The sequence below is a fragment of the Mytilus californianus genome, unplaced genomic scaffold, assembly GCF_021869535.1.
Source record: "Mytilus californianus isolate M0D057914Y unplaced genomic scaffold, xbMytCali1.0.p SCAF_5, whole genome shotgun sequence".
NCBI lineage: Eukaryota > Metazoa > Mollusca > Bivalvia > Mytilida > Mytilidae > Mytilus > Mytilus californianus.
The window spans coordinates 107,582,621-107,608,257 of record NW_026262701.1 but is presented as its reverse complement, the minus strand read 5'-3'; the positions used below and the strand labels follow the sequence as shown (position 1 = coordinate 107,608,257).

Genomic DNA, 25,637 nt, shown 5'->3' with positions numbered 1-25,637 from the left:
AAAATAATTTTGATAGAGCATGAAAAGTTGATAGAATGGTTTCAGCATGAAGAAAAACATATGAATGATTTCTGTACTCATTTTTGTCGAGCCTGCGACTTTTGTCCGGCGGCGGCGGCGTTAGCTAACTTCTTAAACGCTTTATATTTTAGAAGGTGGAAGACCTGGATGCTTCATACTTTGTATATGGATGCCTCATGTTACGAAGTTTCCGTCAGTCACATGTCCAATGTCCTTGACCTCATTTTCATGGTTCAGTGACTACTTGAAAAAAAAGTTAACATTTTTTGTAATGTTAAATTCTCTCTTATTATAAGTAGTAGGATAACTATATTTGGTATGTGCGTACCTTGCAAGGTCCTCATGCCCGTCAGACAGTTTTCACTTGACCTCGAACTCATTTCATGGATTAGTGAACAAGGTTAAGTTTTGGTGGTCAAGTCCATATCTCAGATACTATAAGCAATAGGTCTAGTATATTCGGTGTATGGTATGACTGTAAGGTGTACATGTCCAACTGGCAGGTGTCATCTGACCTTGACCTCATAGTTAAGTTTTTGTGTTTTGGTCTGTTTTTCTTATACTGTATGCAATAGGTCTACTATATTTGGTGTATGGAATGATTGTAAGGTGTACATGTCTAGCTGGCAGGTGTCATCTGACCTTGACCTCGTTTTCATGGTTCAGTGGTCAAAGTTAAGTTTTTGAGTTTTGGTCTTTTTTTCTAATACTATATGCAATAGGTCAACTATATTTGGTGTATGGAAATATTTTATGATCTATATGTCAGTCGCGCAGGTTTTATATGACCTTGAACTCATTTTCACGGTTCATTGCTCAGTGTTAAGTTTTTGTGTTTTGGTCTGTTTTTCTTAAATTATAAGCAATAGGTCAACTATATTTGTTATATGGAAGAATTGTTAACTGTACATGTCTACCTGGCATGATTCATCTGACCTTGACCTCATTTTCATGGTTCATTGGTCAATGTTTAGTTTTCTTGGTTAATGTTAAGTTTATGTGACAGTTGTAATTAAGCTTTATATTTAGGACTATCAACATAATATCAATGATTAGTAAAGAAGGCGAGACATTTCAGCGTGTGCACTGTTGTTTTTTTAAACAAGGAAATTTTACAAGACTTATTTTGATAGGATTAAAATTTAAATCTATATACATGTATCTGCCAACATTACAGATCTTACATCATGCAGTTGCAGATAACTTTGGGTAGGAAAAATTATTTATGACTAAATGAGATAACATAGTTTGTAAAATATGTTATAAGTTGCATGTAAAATTGTCATAATGAAAGACAACAGGCCATTAACAATTAAATACTGTAAATTCAGAAATTATTGCGTGCATTTATTATTGCGATTTTGTCATTTTAGACTAAAAAGCGATTTTAATTTTTGCGATATTGACAAAAATCCTGTTTAGTTCATATAAACAATTTCAAAATGCGAGTTTAAGTTATTGCGATTATAACCCTATCGCATTTTTCGCAATAATAAAAACATCGCAATAATTTCTGAATTTACAGTAACCATTAAATATATTACCGAAACACTAATGCCTATAAGTGTGAAAATATTCAATGTTTTAGACAGAAATACAATTGTATTATTCTTTCAGTATGTTGTAAATGTAACCCGTTTACAAAAAATCAACATATGCTATATGAGTTGGTAAGAACGGAAGGGTTAGAAATGCATGATGTTGTCCCTGATGGAAATTGTATGTTCAGAGCAATCATTGACCAACTGAGAATGCAGGGAATAATAACTATGACATGTAACGGTATCAGACAGATGGCAGTAGAATACCTTCGTAATAATCCTCTTCAGAATGATGGTACCCATTTGGAAGATTTCTTTGTCGCTGAAGATGAATCATGGGAAGAGTACTTGAGAAGAATGTCAAAAGATGGTGAATGGGGAGATCAGATTGTACTCAGGTAAACTTAAGGAGAGTGTCAAAGAAATTCAGGAAAATTCGATAATACTTAGTACAATGTAGTGTAAATAAAGGAGAATGTAAAAGGGGGAGGGGGATGAGTGTGATATTCTGGTAGTATTTAGTTTAAATTTGGGAGAATGTAAAGGGTTGGTGAGTGGGAAATTTTGACATTACTCAGTTTAACTTCGAGAAAATGTAAAGGGTTGGTGAGTGGGAAATTTTGACATTACTCAGTTTAACTTCGAGAAAATGTGAAGGGTGGGTTGGTGGAAAATTCTGACAGAACTTAGTTTAACCTAGGGAGAATATAACTGGACAGTGAGTTTGAAACTCAATAAGGGTCTAACTTCAGATAATTAAAAAAAAAAATGAAGCTCAGATAATTATTAAGTTATAAGACTTGTAGAGAGAATGTCAAAGAACAAAGATCAGTCTATACTTAAATAAATTTAAGGATAATTTTGTGGGCAGAAGAATTGGAAGATCAGGTTGTAATGAAAGTTGATTTTCCTTATACTGTACTATACTCATTCAGTTGGCAATTAAATGCTATCACTTAATATAGTACATATCGTCATTCACCTCAATAAAGAAGTGATGGGGTGGGGCGGGATGAAACATTCATGTACAGCAAAAAACTGATTCTGGTTTACACCAATTAGCAGGTAGTGCAGTCATAGCGTTTCAGATACCCAACTTTGCCTTTGGTGATGATTTAATCATTTGAACTATTCTGTATGAAGACACACTGTAATAGTCGTACCTGTTACATTTTATTAAAAAATGCCTACAAAAATAAACTAATAATATTTTTAATTATATTGAGAGCTTTTAAATTTTTATTGAAGAGGATTGGCTGAGGTTATTGATAGAGAGATTTGCATCATAAGTACATTTGGTGATTTACATAATCAGACAACCATTACACCTCAAGGTTCTTCCAAGGTCAAAACGATATATTTGGGTCATGTGAATGATCAGCATTACTACAGCTTAAGACCAAGAGGCTGGCATGAAAAGTGGTATAAAGGTAGGAATATTTTAGGTTGTATAATTTATGAAAGGATTTATTAAGTAATATAAGAGCCAATATTTGGCCCTGAAATTTGAAAAAAACTAAAGTCAGTTTTACCGATAAATTTATAGAGTGATATAACCTGGCAACTTCAGTTCAGAAAAATAAGTTTTGATCATGATGTCACTATTATCATGTCTTTAATGTGTTGAAATTGATGAATTTGATCATTAAATGCAATTTGGCACAGTTTTTGACTATTTTGGCAGATTTTGTAGTTTTGTGTGAGGTTTGAAGCATAATGACATTGACCATGAATTATATATAATAATAAATTTAATCCAGTCAGTACTTGGGGAATAAAATATATTTTGAATGATAAGTGGTTTAATAATATTCATGTTAGAGTAATGTTTGCATTGACAAACTTTTGACCAAATTAAGGTCATAAAATAGACCCATGAATTTTATGTATGTTCTATATAAAAATAGGGAGATGTGGTATAATTGCCAATTAGACAACTATCTACCAAAGTTCAAATGAAGTGGATGTAAGCAATTATAGGCAAATGTACCACCTTTAACAATGAGAAAAACCCATACGCTATGTTTGTTTTTAGTAGTTTTAATGGGCGAATGACCTAGGTTAGGATAGGAACAGAAATCCATTTCTTCAATTTCTTTTGAATAAAGTTTCAGAAGGATTTTTACTGTGTTTTGGAGGCTCTGATATGCATGGAAGCCAATAAAATATGGAAAATTACTTCAAAAAGTTGGTCTTTGAACCTTGAAACAGTTCAGATCAAATTTGTCCAAAATAATTACAATGATGATACTGACATTAAGCACTGAATGGTAATAAGTCTTAAGTGAGTTATGGCTCCCTGAATACTCTAGTATACATTTATTATTGAGTACTTTCTGGACAAACATTTATGCTGGAAGAACAGGTATATTAAATGTAATTTTTTGTAAATTTTGGTTAACCACTAAACCAATGAAAGTACAACATGGATATATGCCTTCACAGTACAGCATTTATTCTGATTGTAAAGTTTTCCTATTAGAACTGTGTCTTCATAGTGTTTGGTTTTTGATGAAATTCAGAGACAAGAAGAATACAGTTGGAACAGAAAAGTAATACAGGAGCTGAGGACATAGACAACCAGGAGATTATCAAAGAAGAGTCACTCAAAATGGAAAAATTAACATTACCATGTAGACCAAGTAAACTTATAAGTATGTATATTGATATAATTAAACTAAGAAGCTTTAAATTGTTCAAGTGAGATACATGTGGACCATGTATCCATTTCTGAATATGTATCAAAGTGAACTCTTTAAAGAAAAAAATGGCAAATATTAGAAACATGACCAAAGTTGCAGAATGCAACACATAGGAATTCAATCTGGTGTTGGCAGCCACATAATCTATTTGTATTAAGCTATATATTTCAGAGGGTACGGATGCCTAATTATCTCACCTTGGTAAGGGCCAAGTGAGCTTTTTCCATCACGTTGCATCCGTTGACGTTCGTTAACTTTTACAAAAATCTTCTCCTCTGAAACTTCTGGGCCAAATTTAACCAAACTTGGCCCCAGTCATCATTGGGGTATCGTGTTAAAAAAATGTGTCTGATGACCTTGCCTGTCAACCAAGATGGCTGACATGGCTAAAAATGGAACATAGAGGTATAATGCAAGTTTTGTCTATTATTTTGAAAACTGCTATAAGTAGAGAAAATCTAACTGGGGCAAAAATGTTCAGAATGTTGAGCACTACCTATGCATCAAAACTGTGAGACAACTTCTTATAGGTGTTATTGCCCTTAAATGACAAATTTTACCATTTTCGTTCATTGTTGCCTATTATCTTGAAATCTATAAAAGATACAGAGAAAGTTTAAAAAGCAAAAATGATCAGCAAGACAAAATCTACAAATTACTCATTATAGAGTTACTGCCCTTTCATGATGATTTTTACCAAAAAGTGACCATTGTTGAAGATGCAGGTGAGCGACACAGGCTCTTAAAGCCTCTAGTTTTACAAAGTTTCTGTCTGTCATATGTCCATTGTCCTTGACCTCATTTTCAGCGACTGCTTGAAAAATAAGTTCAGCCTTTTTATCATATGAATTTCTCACTCATTATGGGTAATAGGATGACTATATTTAGTATATGGGTTCCTTGCAAGGTCTTCATTTCCCTCAAACAGGTTTCACCTGACCTCGACCTAATTTCATGGATCAGTTATCAAGGTTAAAGTTTTTGATTTGGTAGCTGTAGGTCAGTTATATTTGGTGTACCGAATGAATTTAAGTCTGACAGGTGTTATCTGACCTTGACCTCATTTTCATGGTTCATTGGTCAATGTTAAGTTTTTGTGTTTGGGTCTGTTTTCAATTACTATGAGCAAAAGGTCAACTATATTTGGTGCATGGAATGATTTTACAGTGTACATGTCAGTCTGGCAGGTTTCATTTGACCTTGACCTCATTTTCGCGGTTCATTGGTCAATGTTAGGAATTTGTGTTTTGGTCTTTTTTTCTTATACTATAAGCAATAGGTCAACTATATTGGTGTATGGAATGACTGTAAGGTGTATGTGTCTGTCTGGGAGGTATCATCTGTTCTTGACCTAAATTTCATGGTTCATTGGTCAATGTTAAGTTTCAGTAGTTTAGTCTTCTTCTAAGATACTATAAGCAATAGGTCAATTAACTTTAGTGAATAGAATAATTGTAAGGTGTATATGTCTGTCTGGCAGGATTCCTCTGACCTTGACCTCATTTTCATGGTTATTGATTATAATTTAGTTTTCCTGGTTAAGTCAGTTTCTTAGATACTATAAGCAATAGGTCAATTTATTTGATGCTTGGAATGATTGCAAGGTGTAAATGTCTGTCTTGCAGGGTTCATCTGACCTTGACCTCATTTTCATGGTTCATTGGTCAGTTTCTTGCATTCAATAGGCAATAGGTCAACTATATTTGGTGTATGGAATGATTGTAAGGTGCACATGTCTATGTATTCACTTGTTAATTTTGCTCTCCACTGCTACAAACAATGATCACTGGTTAAAAAAGAAATAACTTAGTACAATAGTCCATTTGCCAGATTTGATTCTGTTATTACACACTTTTAACACAGGTTGTTTCCCTTTGCCAATTGTAGACTGGTTCTATACTGGACAAAATAGGTAGCTTAACAAAAGATTAAATGGAAGGAAAAGATTTGAAAAACCTAAAGATTACACACATTACTCACAGATAAATTTGGTATTTCTGCTAGCTCTTCATTATCAATGAAAATTTATGTCTGTCCTTACGGAAGCAACATTAAAAATGGATCTCTAATTACAGGGTCAATTACTGAATTTGCAAATAGACTATTTATGATTTAAGAATATCAAATAAGTAATTTAAGAAACATGTTTCTGGAAAGAAATTTTAATACTGATGATAAACTTTGTATAAAAAAATTCTTGTCATTTTAAAATCATAAATACTGTATCCAGAATCAACAGGCAACATCATATGTGTTCATAATGTAAACACATTGTATAGACAACTGTTTATTGTTGATGTCTGTATGTTCAATTATTGTCCTTCAGATGTCTTTCAGTCATATTTGTCATTGGTTTGATATGGCATATATACATATATCATCATCTCATTTTATTCATACAGGATATAAACAAACAGCAAAAAATTGTTTAGTTCACCCATTAAAATTCAGCTCCCAATGGCTTTTTAGGGCATACTTTTGTCTTTTTTATGTGAATCTTTAAATATCTGTGTATTCCAGATTGTAGTTACCAGTTCACTGATGAATACAGTCATGTTCCAGTTTTTCACTTGAATTTCATAATAGAAAATGTGCTACCAGAAAGCAACATTTATACCCCATATCGCTATCATGGTGGTCGAGATTATATAGTGACAAGTGCAACCACAAAAGTATATGATGTAGTAGGCAGTGTTGAAGAAGGTCTTTCTGTAAATTTGTATGCAGTAAGTCTTCAGAACGATCGATCAATGGGAAACGAAAGCCTGAACACAATTAAAGCAACTAGCTTGCCAAATTTGTACAAGCAAAGTGGTAACTACACTTTGGTATTTAAAGAGAACTTTATGGAATTAAATGGTGAAGTGATTATAATTGACTCTGAAAATAGCACTCCAGGATATGCATTCTTGAAACTGGGGATAAATCAACCACAAAAGTTTTTTAAGAAAGTGTATGGATCATATTACCTTTCAAATGTCTACTTTCAGACAGAACCAAAGAAAATAAATTTACCACATTCTAAAAATCCCTATTTGCCTTTCCAAAAAGTAGCTAGTTACACGCTGTACTATGGAAAATGCCCACGGTGGCCAAAAGAAGCAAATGAATGGGTTTCAAGAGATAGGCCAAGTGGTTGGCCTGACATTACATTAGTTAATGAGACGACCAAAGTGCCATGTGTTCTTACACCAAAAGGTCATTTACTCAGTACAAAACCTGACATCGAATGGATGTTTGATTTTTCATTCCCCGAGAAATTCCTTCTGAAGGATAATGTAACAAAAAATAAGAAATACTGCTTTCATGTGTTCAAACTGTTAATGGACTATCATACAGGGTGGAGAAAAGAGTTATCGACTTTTGTTCTTAAAACCATATTCCTGTACACGTTAGAAGTTATTCCTAGTCAACAATGGGAGGTTTGTCCATCAGCATGTGTACTGTATTTAATAGAAACTTTACTGTTAAGCTTAAAGGAAGGGAAAATACCTCACTACTTCATTCCTGAAAACAACATCATTTCACATTTAGATGGCAGTGTGTTGTATAAGTTGATCGAAAAAGTAAATGTTGTCCGAGAATTTCCAATAATGTCAGTTGTTCTGATGGCAGAAAGTCATGGTCTAATGACAACATATGCCACTGATCAGATTATTGAAGATTTAAATCATCTTTCTGAACATAGCAATATTAATGATTCAATGCTCAATACATTTATACCTGCATATTCTAAAATCGCGGTCACGTCCCTAAGCCTGATGAAGTTCCGCCAAGCTGTTGCTGCAGTGACCACTGGATATAGAATGCTTCAGGAACTTCCGTGTTGCAGTGATGGAGGTGGTCATCCTTATGAGGATTTAACTCTAGATGGATTCATTCAAGAAGCAACAGGACAGTCTGGACTGCAGTTTTATCAAGTTTGGTGGCTTTGTTTCTTTGTAGATCTTTACAAGAAAGAAAATACTTTACCATCATTTATACACAGCAACCCTTTCAAGAAAATCTCCGATATGATGAGAGATTGTCCTCCAGGTGACCTTGATGATGTCTCTGTACCAAACAGTGTACTTCAGTTTTATCGTTCTGAAATTGATTACAAGTCAATGCATGATATTTATTTTATTATACAATTGTGTGGGTTTTTATTCAGTGAGGGTGAATATCGCCTGGCTGCTCACTATTATAGAGGAATGATCAAAATGTTGACTGAAGTTATGAATGATACTGATGCAATTATGGCAGAAATTTTGCAGAGTTATCAATTCCGACAAGGAATGGAAGCTAAAATTGATTTTCTTGTGCAAACCTATGTAACCGCAGTATCAACTAATTTATGTAATGCTTTGTATAGTCTATATAAATGTTACCTTTTTCAAGGGCAGCCTGAATATTTTCAGGAGTATGTCGACCAGTTTGACTCTGTTTGTAACAGTTTATCCACTTCGTCAGCATTTCATCTTTTAGCAGATGTATGGAAAGTGTTAGGCAATAAACATAAAATGAAAGAAGCATTAGAAAAACAGGATAGTATGAAGGCTTAAAGAAAATTGATTTAAGCTAAAGCTCAGAAATTTTAAAATGGGTGCATGCATTTCTTATTGTAATGACCAGCCAGATTTAGACATAAAAGTACTTTAAAATTTACATTTTGTTAACACATTGCTCTTCATGTGACATTATCTGCATTAATTAGATAAACACCTAGTCATTTATCGATAAAAATAGAAAAGTTTTAATCTACATGCAGAGTCTGTCATTATAACCGGTTACAGGAGCTCCCATTATCTAATTTGCCTTATCCTTTTTAGCTTTTGCCATTACTTGTCATCCATCCATCCATCCATCTGTCAATGTAAACTTTAAAAAAATCTTTTCATCTGAAACTACAGGGCAAAATCTTGCCAAATTTTACCTGAATGTTCCTTAGTGTATCTAGTTTAAAAATTGTATTTCTGGGGATTTGATCCATCAACAAACACAGCCACTGTTACTAAAAATAGAACAAAGGTGTTAAATGCACTTTTAGGCTTACATCTCAAAAACTAAAGCAGAGCAAATCTGATTTGGGGTAAAAATTACCAGCATGTATCTATCTCATACAGAAATGTCAATTATTTGCAATTTTTTTAGTTATTTTGAAAACTATTACAGATAGAGAGAAATTTTAAACAGTAAAAATTACCAGAATATGTTTTCAAATCTACAAATAGGTCAACTTGTCTGTAATTATCAATTGATTGCTTACAGTAGTTATTGTCCTTGAGAGATGGTTTTAAACCTGATTTTCGAAGGAAATATCGGTTATTGATTTGGGGATGTACGGCGGGCGGGTGGGCTGGCGGGCGGGCGGCTGCCAAACAGTGTCTCTTCAATAACATGAAAACGCTGTGATGATTTTTTTTCAAATTTAGATATGTTGTTTCTTGTGACTAAATGAAGGTCAAGTTCAATTTTCAGGATTTTAGTATTTCTCCTTTTTGAGTTATCACAATTTTTAATATCCAAAAGTGGTATTTTTAAATATTTTTCTCTTGTTATCATATTATGACTAAGCAAAGTAAATGTCTTATCTCAAAATAAAAATTGGAGTGACAGATTTATTTGAAAATTTTCTATTTCCTAAGTGGTGATGATTATAAGCTATATTATTAGACATTTTGAAGTTAATTACATTATTAATTATTATATATGTAATGTAAGAGTACTATGTTAAACCATAGTTCTGTTCAAAAGGAAGTTGCAAGTATGATTTTCATTATTAATTAGATCTGGGAAATATCTTAGCATATGATAATCAGTGGAGTGACAGATTTATATGAAAATTTTCTGTTTCCTGATAAGATCTGTAGGACTGTCACATGTATAAAGTTTGAAATTTACTAGTAGGACTGTATAAATGAAGTTTGAAATTTACTGTTCATTATTAGCCATTTTGTAGATAATTAAGTCTCCTTAAACCATATATAATCTTACCCCCACCCCCTTCAATTTGAGAATGTGCTTTTATCTTATAAATGGTCGAGATCCCTACCCCTAAACCATATATATTCTTGTATGGGACAATAAAACAAATCAAATGAAATATTGGGGGAGTCCCCGGGTTCACCCCCACCCCCTTTCTTTTTGAAAACTTGTAAACGGTCAAGATCCCCACCCTGAAACCATATATATTCTTGTATGGGACAATAAAACAAATCAAATGAAATAAAAGGGGGAGTCCCCGGGTTCACCCCCACCCCCCTTCTTTTTGAAAACTTGTAAACAGTCGAGATCCCCACCCCTAAACCATATATATTCTTGTATGGGACAATAAAACAAATCAAATGAAATATTGGGGGAGTCCCTGGGTTCGACCCCACCCCCCTTCTTTTTGAAAACTTGTAAACGGTCAAGATCCCCACCCCGAAACCATATATATTCTTGTATGGGACAATAAAACAAATCAAATGAAATAAAAGGCAAGTCCCCTGGGGTCAACCCACCCCCTCCTGTTTGAGAACTTGTAAACGGTCGAGATCCCCACCCCTAAACCATATATATTCTTGTATGGGACAATAAAACAAATCAAATGAAATAAAAGGCGAGTCCCCTGGGGTCACCCCCACTCCCTCCTGTTTGAAAACTTGTAAACATTCAAGATCCCCACCCCGAAACCATATACATATATATTCTTGTTTGGGACATTTTATGAATTTTTTACAGAAACAAAGATAGATTAAGAACAACAATGTATATAGCAAAAATGTTCATCAAAATAATATCTACAAATAAGTTAACATGGTTGAAATCGTCAATTGACCCCCTTGAGTTATTGCCTTTGAAAGATGATTGACCACCCCCCTCCCCCCTCCCCACATTTTTGCCTAAACTATAACAGATGAAGAGAAACAGCAAAAAAAAATAATATTCAGCACAATATGATCTAAAAATTAGTCATCATGGCTGAAATTGTCAACCCACTCATTTATAGAAGTTATTTTCCTTGAATGATGATTTTGATCCATTTTTTGCATTTTTGTTAAAAACTATGAGAGTTTGAGAGAATTAAACTTCAAAAAGCAAAATAAGATCTATAAGTAAGTCAGCATGGCCAAATTGTCACACTTGTTATTCGAGTTATTGCCATTAAATGAAGTTTTTTTTATATCAAAATCTTTGAAGCCAGGTATAAAAACATTGAACAATAAAAATTATCATTAATCCAAGACCTACAAAAATGCCACTAAAAATAAATTACCTATAGTTACTTACTTCTATGTCAGATCCATCTCATTGGCAATCATACCACATCTTCTTCATTATTTTACTTAACTGATGCATATAAAGAAAAAACAAATTTTTTTACCAGGTGGGCAGTGGGCAATTCTGGCTTTTGGGAGCTCCTTGTTTAAAAAGGCAAAATGACATAAAATCTTGAATGTTGGACTCACATGATTATGAATATTGATACAACAATTCTTATGTCAAGACAAATTTTACAAAGGTTTGTTGAGCGTTTAAATATTTAGAAATTACCTGTCAAGAGTGCATAAATATCAGATTTCTGTTTCTCCAATGAGTTATGTGTAGGCAATTATTATCTTTCTTTTTCAATGATGTGCAAAATTTAGATATATATATATATATTACCTAAAATAGACCATTGGATGCCCTCAAATCTTTTGCACAAAGCATCTTATATGAGTATAAATACTATTTAGTCTTGAACATTTAATTTCAAAATGCTATCAATTTTAATTTTAAATGATTTTGTGAAAAGAACAGCAGAAGTGATGAATTTCTTTGAAATTTTGAAGCTATTCAATTGATGGGTTTCTGTTGAAATAGGATCAGATGACACTTATTTACCATATAGGCAGGATACCATTACTTTTTATAGAAACTTTAAAAATTCAGTGAAGTGATTGATTGGTAGATTTCTTACCGATTTTAAGCAGAAAATGTTTCCTCTTTAATTTTGTATCTGATAATTCTGTCAATAATTAAAAGAATTCTCTGAAAACTTGAGTATATAAATGAACCATTCTATATTATTCTTTACTGCATATAAGTTAGATACTGTCATGACTAGTTGTATTTATATTGTTTTAATTTTTTTTATATTTGAAGTGTTCAGTCTTTAAAATTTAAGGAAAAGTATTCTGTGCTAGCAATATTGAAATAGTGCATGTGTCTATATTGTTATTTTTATGAACATTATTTCTGTAATTTGAAATTTAGTAATACCTGATTTCTTGATCTCATCACAACAATTAACTGACCAATCGGATGATTCCAATTAATTAACCTTTGTTATTATGTTACTAGGTGGGTTTCTTTACCCACCTCAGGATTTTACCCAGTGTTTATACAATGTTTAAACCAATATATATTTTGACAGTATATTTTTTTATTTTATGTAATTTTTCGTATATATATTTCTATTGAGAATACGAAATTTTTGTTTCATTTAAATATCTCACAAGAATTTAAAAAAAAAAATTAAAATATAGAAAATGAATTATGTTATAACAAGGTAAAAAGACAAGGTGTTTGGTAAAGAGTCACCCAGAAGAAAAGTTAAATTCCAGGATATTTGGAATTCTGTATGCTCTAAAGATTTTTATTTTTTTGTTTTTTAAACTTATATAGGTCAAAATTCATAATGCTTTTATACTTATACTGTTCTGATTATTCTACTGAACATTAGCCAGTGAGTTTTTTGTATTGTATACATGTATTAGGAAACCAGGTTTATAAGTACCTATCAGCTGGTTATAATATCTGCATACTAATATTGAAAAATTCAGCTGCTTTTGTCAATGTGTAGCTCTTTTTTTTGTGAATGCAATGAATGATCTCAAATATTTTCATATATCATTCCTTTTATATTCTAGGAGTATAGGGGCCATATTGAAATTACCTTTGCTGTCCTTTAGCCAATGGTAAATATTTTTGTCACACTTTTCATAGGAATTACTTAGCAGAATGACTTCATGTTTGGTCAGCAGCCTGACATTGATCTGTCAAACAACTACCTCCTGTTTGCTGATACTTATTTCAATCCATTTGTATCTTGAATGAGAACAAATATTTTTGTCCCACTTTTCTCAAGAACTACTTTATATAGGATGGCTTCATATGTGGTTAGCAGCTTGACAGTGATAAGCTGTTATGCATCAAAGGTTTTTGGACCTACTTCTTGTTTGCCATTACTTAGAATAAGGACTGGGGGGGAGGGGGGGGGGTGTTAATGCTTAGTACAGTATTTTTCAAAACCTGGAAATGGATTCATTATATGATAATTTTGATATTTGAAAAATTTAGTTTTCTTTGTTCTATATATAACCGCCTGGGTAGTCTCATGGTAGCGTGTTTGTCTTGAGTGCGGGAGGTCTTGGGTTTGAACCCCAAATGGGTCAAACCAAAGACTTTGAAATTGATATTTGCTGCTTCTCCGCCAAGCACATCGTATATGGACTAAGAGCAAAGACTGGTTAGCTTGTAGTCAGAATAATGTGTCCGGGAAAGGTGACATGTCTTCCTGCAGACCTTGTGAGCTAGCACGTTAAAAACCCGGTTCAGCGTGTCGGTCTAGTTCAAAGCATGGTAAATCTTCATATTACATTAACATGTTCTCGTCCTGAATATGCATATTAATTTGCCGCTGGATGTTAAGCAGCCATCAATCATCATCATCATCATCATCTTTGTTCTATAATCTAACTGGAAGAAGATTTGATAAGTTTGGGTCAAACTTATCAATATTAGGTCAAACATTACGAAGTTGGGTGGAAAGTCTTGGTCAAAGCTGTCAAGGATGTTCACTATTCTTGTTTCTGACTTTTTGTCAAATATTCAAAATCTGGTTTTATCAATGTAGTGCCATCAAAATTTTGCCTGTTAACCTTACTTTTCTTTTTACAATGTTATAACACATAGTTATAATACCCCCGCTTTAAAAAAGTGGGGGTATACTGTTTTACCTCTGTCTGTCCTTTTGTCAGTCCATATGTCAGTCCGTCCGTCCCATGAATATTTTCGTCGCATTTTTCTCAGGAACTACTTGACAAGGATTTCTGAAATTTGGTTTCAGGGTTTATATAAGTAAGTTACACCATGTGATGCGTTTTCAGATTCATCACTCAACAACTTCCTGTTTACCGAACACTTGTTTTATTCTACACATGACTGCCAAGTTGAAAATTTTGTCACATTTTTCTCAGGAACTACTTGACAAGGATTTCTGAAATTTGGTTTCAGGGTTTATATAAGTAAGTTACACTGTGTGATGTGTTTTCAGATTCATCACTCAACAACTTTCTGTTTACCGACCACTTGTATTATTTTACACATGATAGCCAAGTTGAAAATTTTGTCACATTTTTCTCAGGAACTACTTGACAAGGATTTCTGAAATTTGGTTTCAGGGCTTATATAAGTCAGCTTTACCATGTGATGCGTTTTCAGATTCATCACTCAACAACTTCCTGTTTACCGAAATATTTTGGCGGGGTATCATCAGTGAGCAGTAGCTCACAGTTTACTGCTAACAGTTTTACTTGTTTTAAAGGGCCAAGTGAGCTTTTCTCATCACTTGGCGTCCGTCGTCCGTCGTCTGTCGTCGTCATCCGTCGTCATTAGCTTTTTACAAAAATCTTCTCCCCTGAAACCACTGGGCCAAATTTAACCAAACTTGGCCACAATCATCATTAGGGTATCTAGTTTAAAAATGTGTCCGATGACTCCGCCAACCATCCAAGATGGCCACCATAGCTAAAAATAGAACATAGGGGTAAAATGTAGATTTTGGCTTATATCTCTGAAACCAAAGCATTTAGAGTAAATCTGACTAAGATAAAACTGATTATCAGGTCAAGATCTATCTGCCCTGAAATTTTCAGACAAATCTGACAACCTGCTGTTGGGTTGCTGCCCCTGAATTGGTAATTTTAAGGAAATTTTGCAGTTTTTAGCTCACCTGGCCCGAAGGGCCAAGTGAGCTTTTCTCATCACTTGGCGTCCGTTGTCGTCGTCCTTCGTCGTTAGCTTTTTACAAAAATCTTCTTATCTGAAACCACTGGGCCAAATTTAACCAAACTTGGCCGCAATCATCATTAGGGTATCTAGTTTGAAAAATGTGTCCGATGACCCCGCCAACCTACCAAGATGGCCGCCATGGCTAAAAATAGAACATAGGGGTAAAATGTAGATTTTGGCTTATATCTCTGAAACCAAAGCATTTAGAGTAAATCTGACATAGGTTAAAACTGATTATCAGGTCAAGATCTATCTGCCCTGAAATTTTCAGACAAATCTGACAACCTGTTGTTGGGTTGCTGCCCCTGAATTGGTAATTTTAAGGAAATTTTGCATTTTTTGGTTATTATCTTGAATATTATTATAGATAGAGATAAACTGTAAACAGCAATAATGTTCAGTAAAGTAAGATCTACAAATAAGTTGTCATGACCAAAATTGTCAGTTAACCTTTTTAGGAGTTATTGGCCTTAATAGTCAATTTTTAACAATTTTTCGTAAATTTTTGTTATCTTTTACAAAAATCTTCTTCTCTGAAACTACTGAGACAAATTTAACCATACTTGGCCATAATCATTATTAGGATATCTAGTTTAAAAAATTTGTCTGATGACCCCGCCTTCCAACCGACTTGGTTAAAAATAGAACATAGGGGTAAAATGCAGTTTTTGGTTTATATCTGATAAAAATGTTCATCAGATTGAGATTTATCTGCTTTGAAATTTTCAGACGAATCCTACAACCCGTTGTTGGGTTGCTGCCCTGAGTTAGTAATTTTACAGAAATTTTGCAGTTTTTTGTTATTATCTTCGATATCATTATAATATCTAATATCTAATACTATTTAAATTATGATTTTAACCTTATTTTACATGATTTCCAAAGCATCAGTAAATACAGGTGAGCGACACAGGCTCTTGAGAGCCTCTAGTTGGTTATTATCTTGAATATTATTATAGATAGAGATAAACTGTAAACAGCAATAATTTTCAGCAAAGTAAGATCTACAAATAAGTTGTCATGACCAAAATTGTCAGTCGACCCCTTTAGGAGTTATTGCCCTTAATAGTCAATTTTTAACAATTTTTCGTAAAATTTGTAATCTTTTACAAAAATCTTCTTCTCTGAAACTACTGAGACAAATTTAACCATACTTAGCCATACTAATTATCAGGGTATCTAGTTTAAAAAATTTGTGCGATGACCCCGCCTTCCAACCATCATGGCCGACTTGGTTAAAAATAGAACATAGGGGTAAAATGCAGTTTTTGGTTTATATCTCTGAAACTAAAGTATTAAGAGCAAATCTGACAGGTGGCAAAAATGTTCATCAGATTTAGATTTATCTGCCCTGAAATTTTCAGACGAATCCGACAACCCGTTGTTGGGTTGCTGCCCCTGAGTTAGTAATTTTACAAAAATTTTGCAGTTTTTAGCTCACCTGGCCCAAAGGGCCAAGTGAGCTTTTCTCATCACTTGGCGTCCGTCGTCCGTCGTCGTCGTCGTTAACTTTTACAAAAATCTTCTCCTCTGAAACTACTGGGCCAAATTTGACCAAACTTGGCCACAATCATCATTGGGGTATCTAGTTTAAAAAATGTGTCCGGTGACCTGAACATAGGTGTAAAATGTAGATTTTGGCTTATATCTCTGAAACCAAATTATTTAGAGCAAATCTGACATGGGGTAAAATTGTTTATCAGGTCAAGATCTATCTGCCCTGAAATTTTCAGATGAATCGGACAACCTGTTGTTGGGTTGCTCCCCCTGAATTGGTAATTTTAAGGAAATTTTGCCGTTTTTGGTTATTATTTTGAATATTATTATAGATAGAGATAAAGTGTAAACAGCAATAATGTTCAGCAAAGTAAGATCTACAAATAAGTCACCCTGACCAAAATGGTCAGTTGACCCCTTAAGGAGTTATTGCCCTTTATAGTCAATTTTTAACCATTTTTCGTAAATTTTTGTAATCTTTTACAAAAATCTTCTCCTCTGAAACTACTAAGACAAATTTAACCAAACTTGTCCACAATCATCATTAGGGTATCTAGTTTAAAAAATGTGTCCGATGACCCCGCCCGCGAACCAAGTTGGCTGACATGGCTAAAAAATAGTACATAGGGTAAAATGCCGTTTTTGGCTTATATCTCTGAAACCAAAGCATTTAGAGCAAATCTGATCAGGATAAAATTTTGCAGCTTTTGGTTATTATCTTGAATATTATTATAGATAGAGATAAACTGTAAAGTTAGATCTACAAATAAGTCAACATGACCAAAATTGTCAATTGACCCCTTAAGGAGTTATTGCCCTTTATAGTCAATTTTTTACAATTTTCATAAGTTCTGTAAATTTTTGTAAATTTTTACAAACTATTTTCCACTGTAACTACCGGGCCAAGTTCATTATAGATAGAGATAATAGTAAGGAGCAAGAATGTTCAGTAAAGTAAGATCTACAAACACATCACCATCACCAAAACACAATTTTGTCATGAATCCATCTGTGTCCTTTGTTTAATATGCACATAGACCACGGTGAGGTGAACGACACAGGCTCTTTAGAGCCTCTAGTTTGTTATTATCTTAGATATCATTATAATATCTAATATCTAATACTATTAATTATGATTTTAACCTTATTTTACATGATTTCCAAAGCATCAGTAAATACAGGTGAGCGACACAGGCTCTTGAGAGCCTCTAGTTTTAAATCTCATAATAATCCTAATGTATGTTTGAAAAAAAATCTAGAGAGAATAATTTCCTGCCAAATTTTCAATGGCTTATATCTCAAATACACGGACACGGATCTGTCATTATTTTCTGCTTTTTTAGTTCCATTATTTATATGCTATCAATTCATAACAGTCTTTTAAAAAGCTTGGTTTTTTTTAAACAGAGTAGCGAACATCCTTAAGAGAAGTTGATGCATTTTCTGAATTTTCAGGAGAGAAAATTGTTAACACCATAATGAATGTTCCTATTCCTGTTGTTACTATTATTAGCGGTAATAGTTTTGTAAACAATGAATTCATAATTAAGGAAATATTACATGATTTAAAATCGTAAAAATAAAACTTTGTGCAATATTACCAATTTTTATTACTGTGTTTATCAAAGAGACTAATGGCACTTTCACAATACCGTATTGATAAATGAACCAAGTGCAGAAAGGTCACTAGTGATGTCACTATGATGTTATAAATATGTTGAAACTTATGTATTTGACCTTATATGGCCATTTCATGTAAAGTGTTGGTCAAAATAGATATATAAGCAAAAGATTTACCCAAAAAGATATTTTACAAATATATTAACAGCTTTGTGAAATACATTTTGTAGCAAAATATCTTATTGGGAACAAGCTGTTGCCCATATTTAAAAATTAATGACAAGATCTAAAAATTATACTACTTTTTATCTTCAAATTCATAATGACAAGATCTAAAAATTATACTACTTTTGATCTTCAAATTCAAGGGGCCAGAAAGGTGGTCTTATCATACACTCCCTTTTGAAAAAAATGAACAGTGGTTATATTGGCACATTTGTTTAAACAAATATTTGACTTCCATTAAATTGAGATCTTGTAAGAACTTCGTTCTGAACATTGTGTCAAGGGTTACTGAACTATTGTTATATATTATGAATAGGAAATTGAAAATGTTTTTGTTAGATAAGTTGAAATTTTGTGTAAATGGTTAAATTTGATGATATAAAGGGGAGATAACCTTAGTCATGCTAGATGTAAAATTGATTTAGTATTAGTGCTGATACAAACAAAAATTTTAGAAGTATTCTCCATAAATTTAGTTTGATTTGAATCCAACCACTATGAATTTTAAGGCATTTTGCAGCCATTTTGAAAATGCAGCCAACCAATAACATTTTACACAGAGAATCATTTTGGAATAGCAATATAATAACAATCAATCAATATCTGTGAAATCCTAGCAATAGAAAATTTTTCATTATATAATTATTTTATTTAATTTAACACTGAGAATCATCTTGGAATAACATGTCATACCTACATAACATAAATTCTAGCAGAAAAAGAAGTTTCTCAAAATACATGATTTTTAAGCAAAAACTATATTTATCATATGATTATTGTTATTCTCCGCCATATGTGTATATTGTTTAATGATTGTCATTAATATGACACTGATGCAATGAATATTTATTGTAGAAATGTATATTTTATAAGCTGTATTACATTTGAATAAAGTATTATATATTATATATTATTTTCATCACAATTGTGAAAAAAAAAAATAACACCAGGAATCAATAATGAATAGCATATTTTATGTATATATATATACACCAAATTACCAATTTAAAATTCAAGACCAAAGAAATGTTTTTTTTTTTTACAAATAGAAAGTTTTTTGCCAAAATTTGACTCCAGGAATTAATTTTGAATAGTTACACAGATAAATCAATTTTTATACGACCGCAAAAAAATTTTTGTGGTCGTATATTGGTATGACGTTGGCGTCGTCGTCGTCCGAAGACACATTAGTTTTCGCACTCTAACTTTAGTTTAAGTGAATGGATCTCAATGAAATTTAACCATAAGGTTCAATACCACAAAAGGAAGGTGGGGATTGATTTTGGAGGTTATGGTACCAACAGTTAAGGAATTAGGGGCCAAAAATAAGCATTTTTGTAACTTCCAGACATAACTTGTGTGTAAGTGTATGGATCTCTCTGACATTGTACCACAAGGTTCAATATCTCAAAGGGAATGCTGGGATTGATTTTGGGGGTAATTGCCTCCACATTTTAGGAATTAGGGGCCAAAAAGGGGCAAAAAACAAGCATTTTTCTAGTTTCATGACAATAACTTGTGTGTAAGTGTATGGATCTTTATGAAATTGTACTACAAGGTTCCATATCACAAAGGGGAAGCTGGAATTGAGTTTGGGGGTAATTGCCCAAAAAGTTTACGAATAAGGGGCCAAAAAGGGGCCAAAAATACGCATTTTTCTAGTTTCCAGACAATAACTTGTGTTCAAGTGTATGGATCTCTCTGAAATTGTACTGCATGGTACCATACCACAAAGGGAAGGCTGGGATTGATTTATGGGGTAATTCCCTCAAAATTTTAGTAATTAGGGGCCATAAAAGGGCAAAAAAACAAGCATTTATCTAGTTTCAGGACAATAACTTGTGTGTAAGTGTATGGATCTCTCTGAAATTGTACTGCAAGGTACCATACCACAAAGGGAAGGCTGGGATTGATTTTGGGGGTAATTCCCCCAAAATTTTAGTAATTAGGGGCTATAAAAGGGCAAAAAAACAAGCATTTTTCTAGTTTAAGGACAATAACTTGTGTGTAAGTGTGTGGATCTTTATGAATTTGTACTGCAAGGTTCCATATCACAAAGGGAAAGCTGGGTTTGAGTTTGGGGTTTATTGCCCTAAGCGTTTAGAAATTTGGGGCCAAAAAGGGGCCAGAAAACAAGCATTTTTCTAGTTTCCAGACAATAACTTGTGTTCAAGTGTATGGATCTCTCTGAAATTGTACTGCAAGGTACCATACCACAAAGGGAAAGCTGGGATTGAGTTTGGGGGTGATGAATCATAAGGGGGTTCAAAAAATTTGGGGGGGGGGGGGAGAGTTTTCCTTTTTTTTCTTCTTTAAAATTTTCCATTTTAAATTGGTTATTTCTGATTTATATATAAAAGCAAATAATAATGATATGGTTTGAATAGGTCAATTAAAAATTTTTTAAGTTCTTAGACCACTTTCATTCTGTGTGAGAAACCTATGCTGTGTCAAACATTTAATTACAATCCAAATTCAGTCCTGTATCAAGCTTGAATGTTGTGTCCATACTTGCCCCAACTGTTCAGGGTTCGACCTCTGCGGTCGTATCAAGCTGCGCCCCAGCAGAGCATTTTATTGACGTTTGGAATTATTTGAATACATTTTGTAGTGCATCATACCTTTATATAATTTTAAGCTCACCTGGCCCATACTGTTTCTGGTATGTCAAAACTGTCAGACAACTTCTTATAGGAGTTATTGCCCTTAAATGACAAATTTTTAAAGATTTTTGTCTATTATCTCCAAAAATTATAAAAGATGGACTAAATCTTTAAGCGCAAAAATGATCAGCAAGACAAGATCTACAAATAAATCACCATGACCAAATTCGTCAGACAACTCCTTACTAGAGTTATTGCCGTTAAATGATTTTTTTTTTTTTTACCAATCCTTTACGTAATTGCCTAATATCTGATAAAATTATAATAGACAGATAGAATCTTTTAATAGCAAAATGATCAGCAAGACAAGATCTACAAATAAGTTACAATGGTCGAAATCCTGAGTCAACTCTTAATTTGAGTTATTACATTAACATTTTTATGCCCCCGCCGTAGCGGATGGGGCATTAAGTTTTACTCTTGTCCGTCCATACATCCCAAAGTTGGTTTCCGTTTTCTAACTTTAGTTTGCCTCAACCAAATGTTATGAAACTTATACAAAATGCTTATGACCACAAAACACAGATCAAGTTTGAATTTTGGTGGGTCACTTTAACCGTTCTAGAGTTATGCCCCTTTACAAATGGAATTATTGCTGAATTTTTCATTTCCATTCTCTAACTTTAGTTTGTCTCAACCAAATGTTATGAAACTTACACACGATGCTTATTACCACAAAACACAGATCAGGATAAAATGTTGGTGGTGTCACTTTAACTGTTCTAGAGTTATGCCCTTTTCAAATGGAAAAATTGCTGAATGTTTCGTTTCCGTTCTCTAACTTTAGTTTGCCTCAACCAAATGTTATGAAACTTATACACAATGCTTATTACCACAAAATACAGACCAAGTTTGAATTTTGGTGGTGTCATTTAAACAGTTCTAGAGTAATGCCCCTTTACAAATGGAAAAATTGCTGAATTTTTCATTTCCGATCTCTAACTTAAGTTAGCCTCAACCAAATGTTATGAAACGTATACACAATGTTATTAACACAAAATACAGATCAAGTTTGAATTTTGGTGGTGTCACTTTTATTGTTCTAAAGTTATGCCCCTTTACAAATGGAAAAATTGCTGAATTTTTCGTTTCCGTTCTCTAACTTAAGTTTGCCTCAACCAAATGTTATGAAACTTATACATAATACTTATTACCACAAAACTCAGATCAAGTACAATTTTGGGTAGCATCACTTTTACCGTTCTTCAGTTATGTCCCTTTATAAATTTATATGATATGCAAGCGGGGGCATCATCTGTGTCCCATGGACACATTCCCCATTTATTTATTTTTTCCTTTTTTTGCCTATTATCTTGAAAACTGTAATAGATAAATACAAAACTTTAAAAAAAATTATCAGCAGGATAAGATCTACAAATATGTCAACATGACTGAAATTGTCAGTTAACTCTTAATAGAATTATTACCCTTTAATGATGATTTTTACTAAAAAGTGGCCATTGAACAAGATGCAGGTGAGAGACACAGGCTCTTTAGAGCCTCTAGTTAGATTAAATCGTAGCACAAAAAAGATGTTTCTCAAAATCTAAATTTTGACAAAAAAATTTCACCAAAACTTGCATAAAACGTTATAAAGGGGTATAACTCGAGAACAGTGAAAGTGATGCAACCTAAATTGGAACTTGATCTGAGTTGGGTAATAAGCATTGTGTGTAAGTTTCATAACATTTAGTTGAGGCAAACTAAAGCTAGAGAACGGAAACGAAAAATTCAACAATTTTTCCATATAATTAAAGGGACATATCTCCAGAACGATAAAAATGATGCCACCCAGATTCGAACTTGATCTGTGTTTTGTGGTAATAAGCATTGTATATAATTTCATAACATTTGGTTGAGGCAAACTAAAGTTAGAGAATGGAAACCAATTTTGGGACGTACAGACGGACAAGGGTAACAGTTAATGTCCCTCTGCTATTGTCCATTTAACTAATTTTCATGGTTCAGCGACTGCTTGATAAAACTGTACAGTTTTGTTGTCATGAATTTCTCATTTATTATGAGTAATTGGATAACTATATTTGGTATATGGAATCCTTAGTTTGCAAAGTCTACATGTCTGTCAAATAGAGTTCACCTGACCATGATCTCATTTCATGGATCAGTGATCAAGGTTAAAGTTAATTGATTAGGTCTGTTTCTCAGATACTATAAGCAGTAGTCCAACTGTATTTGGTGTATGGAATGATTGTAAAGTGTACATGTCTGTCTGGCAGGGTTCATCTGACTGTGACCTCATTTTCATGGTTCATTGGTCAATTTTATGCTTTATGGTCAAATTAATTTAGAGACTGTTAATTAGCAATAGGTTTACTATATATGGTGTATGGAATGAATGGAAGGTGTACATGTCTGTCTGGCAGAGTTTATCTGACCTTGACCGCATTCTAATCGGTCGTTAGTCAATTTCAAGTTTTCGTGGAAAAGTCTGTTTCTCAGGTACTGTAAGCAATAGGTCAACTATATTTGGTGTTTGAAATGAGTGTATAGTGAACATGTCTGTCTTGCAAGTTCATCTGAACCTGACCTCATTTTCAAGGTTCTTAAAAGTCAGCATTATGTTTTCATGGTTCAGTCCGTCTCAGAAATTTTAAGCAATTCGTCAACTATGTTTGATGTAGGTATGTCATCTGACCTCGACATCATTTACACAGTTGTATAATTTTTTGCTCTCAAGACTTATTACATAAATTCAATCTAAATCAGTTAATTTTTTTTTGGTGGTTTTGAACACACCCCAGCTGTAAAATAGTAATTTTCAGTCTTATTTTTCGATTTTAATACGACCTTGAGAGGGGTACATTGACCAAACTGTGTTTCTTAGTCATTCAATTATTACCTTGTAGTAAATAGAGCAGTACATCCATACTGACTGGAAGTAAATGTGACTTGAGTGCCTTGCTGGGGAATTATTATTGGCAACCCAGGTCTGCCTAAATGTCCATTTTTACAGATTTCCGACAAAACCTAGATTTTACAGTCCAGATCTTTTTTGGCCACATTATACCTCATTGTGTTCCTGTATCACTTATGCATGTGTTTAGGATAATAGTTAATACCTATGGCCCATACCATTAATGCAGTAGCCATCAAATGACTCCCACCCCCACCCCATTTTGGCTACTTTTAACATTTTTCCGATTTTGAACTCTAAGAAGGTCATTAAGGTTGTCATATTTTCATAAAAACATATTTGGGAAGAGTTTATGGACCATGAATTGCATGGTTGAATTCCCTGCTGTCAACACAATTCAGCTTGGGCAGTTCTCAAAAAGTATTGAGGGTCATATGGGCCATCAAAGAATGGCGATTGCAATCAAGACTACACACAGGATTGGGGGTGAAGGGGTCAAAGAACCCCAAGAATTCAAGAATTTGAATTAAACCCCATTGAAATTGGTCAAGAAATAAGCAAATTATACAAAGTATTAGAAAAGTATTGTTTTTTGCCCCTTTTTCCTTATTGGTTAGGGCCATAACCCATCCAAAATCAATCACAACCTTCCTTTTTTGGTATGGAACTTTGTGGTACAATTTCATAGAGATCCATAGACTTATATTCAATTTATTGTCAGGAAACAAGAAATCCTAGTTTTTTGGCCCCTAATTCCTAAACGGTTTGGGCCATGACCCCCAAAATCAATCCCATATAAACAAGAAGACGTGGTATGAGTGCCAATGAGACAACTCATCATCCAAGTCACAATGTATAATAAAAAGTTAACAATTATAGGTCAAAGTAAGGCCTTCAACACTGAGCCTTGACTCACACTGAACAGCAAGCCAACCTGCCTTTTAAGTATGGAACCTTTTGGTACAATTTCATAGCGATCCATACACTTATACACAAGTTATTTTCCTGAAACAAGAAAAATGCTTTTTTTTTTTTGCCCCTTTTTTGCCCGATTCCTAAACAATTTAGACAATAACCCCCAAAATCAATCTCAATCTTCCTTTCATGGTATGGAATTTTGTTGTACAATTTCATAGAGATCCATACACTTATGCTCAAGTTATTGTCTGGAAACCAAATGTCTTTGGATGACGACGACAACCCCATAACATTATATGACTGCATCAAAGGAAAAGTTATATAAAATAGTGTAATGTGGTATGATTGCCTTTAAGACAACTATCTATCTCATGTCAGGAGCCTGTAGTTCAGTGGTTGTCATTTGTTGCTGTATATCATATTTGGTTTTTTTCCTGTTTATTGTTTTGTACACAAATCAGGACGATAGTTTCTTGTTTAAATTGTTTGACATTTGTCATTTCGGGGCCTTTTATAGCTTACAATGTGGTACAAATGTACCAGTTTTGCTCAT

At 33.4% G+C, this 25,637-nt stretch overlaps 2 protein-coding genes across 8 annotated transcripts in view; both read left to right on the top strand.

Moving 5' to 3' along the window:
* Positions 1–9,598, top strand: part of LOC127700515 (uncharacterized) — a 115,680-nt gene extending 106,082 nt beyond the window's left edge. For both annotated transcript variants that reach the window (XM_052204037.1, XM_052204038.1), the window contains exons 5-8: positions 1,639–1,960; positions 2,811–2,992; positions 4,085–4,216; positions 6,785–9,598. In XM_052204037.1, the coding sequence (XP_052059997.1) occupies positions 1,639–1,960; positions 2,811–2,992; positions 4,085–4,216; positions 6,785–8,808 (2,660 nt within the window). In that variant the 3' untranslated portion in view covers positions 8,809–9,598. The remainder of the gene's footprint in view (positions 1–1,638; positions 1,961–2,810; positions 2,993–4,084; positions 4,217–6,784) is intronic.
* Positions 1–25,637, top strand: part of LOC127700513 (uncharacterized) — a 235,518-nt gene that overhangs the window by 144,851 nt on the left and 65,030 nt on the right. The gene's annotated exons all lie outside the window — the stretch shown is intronic.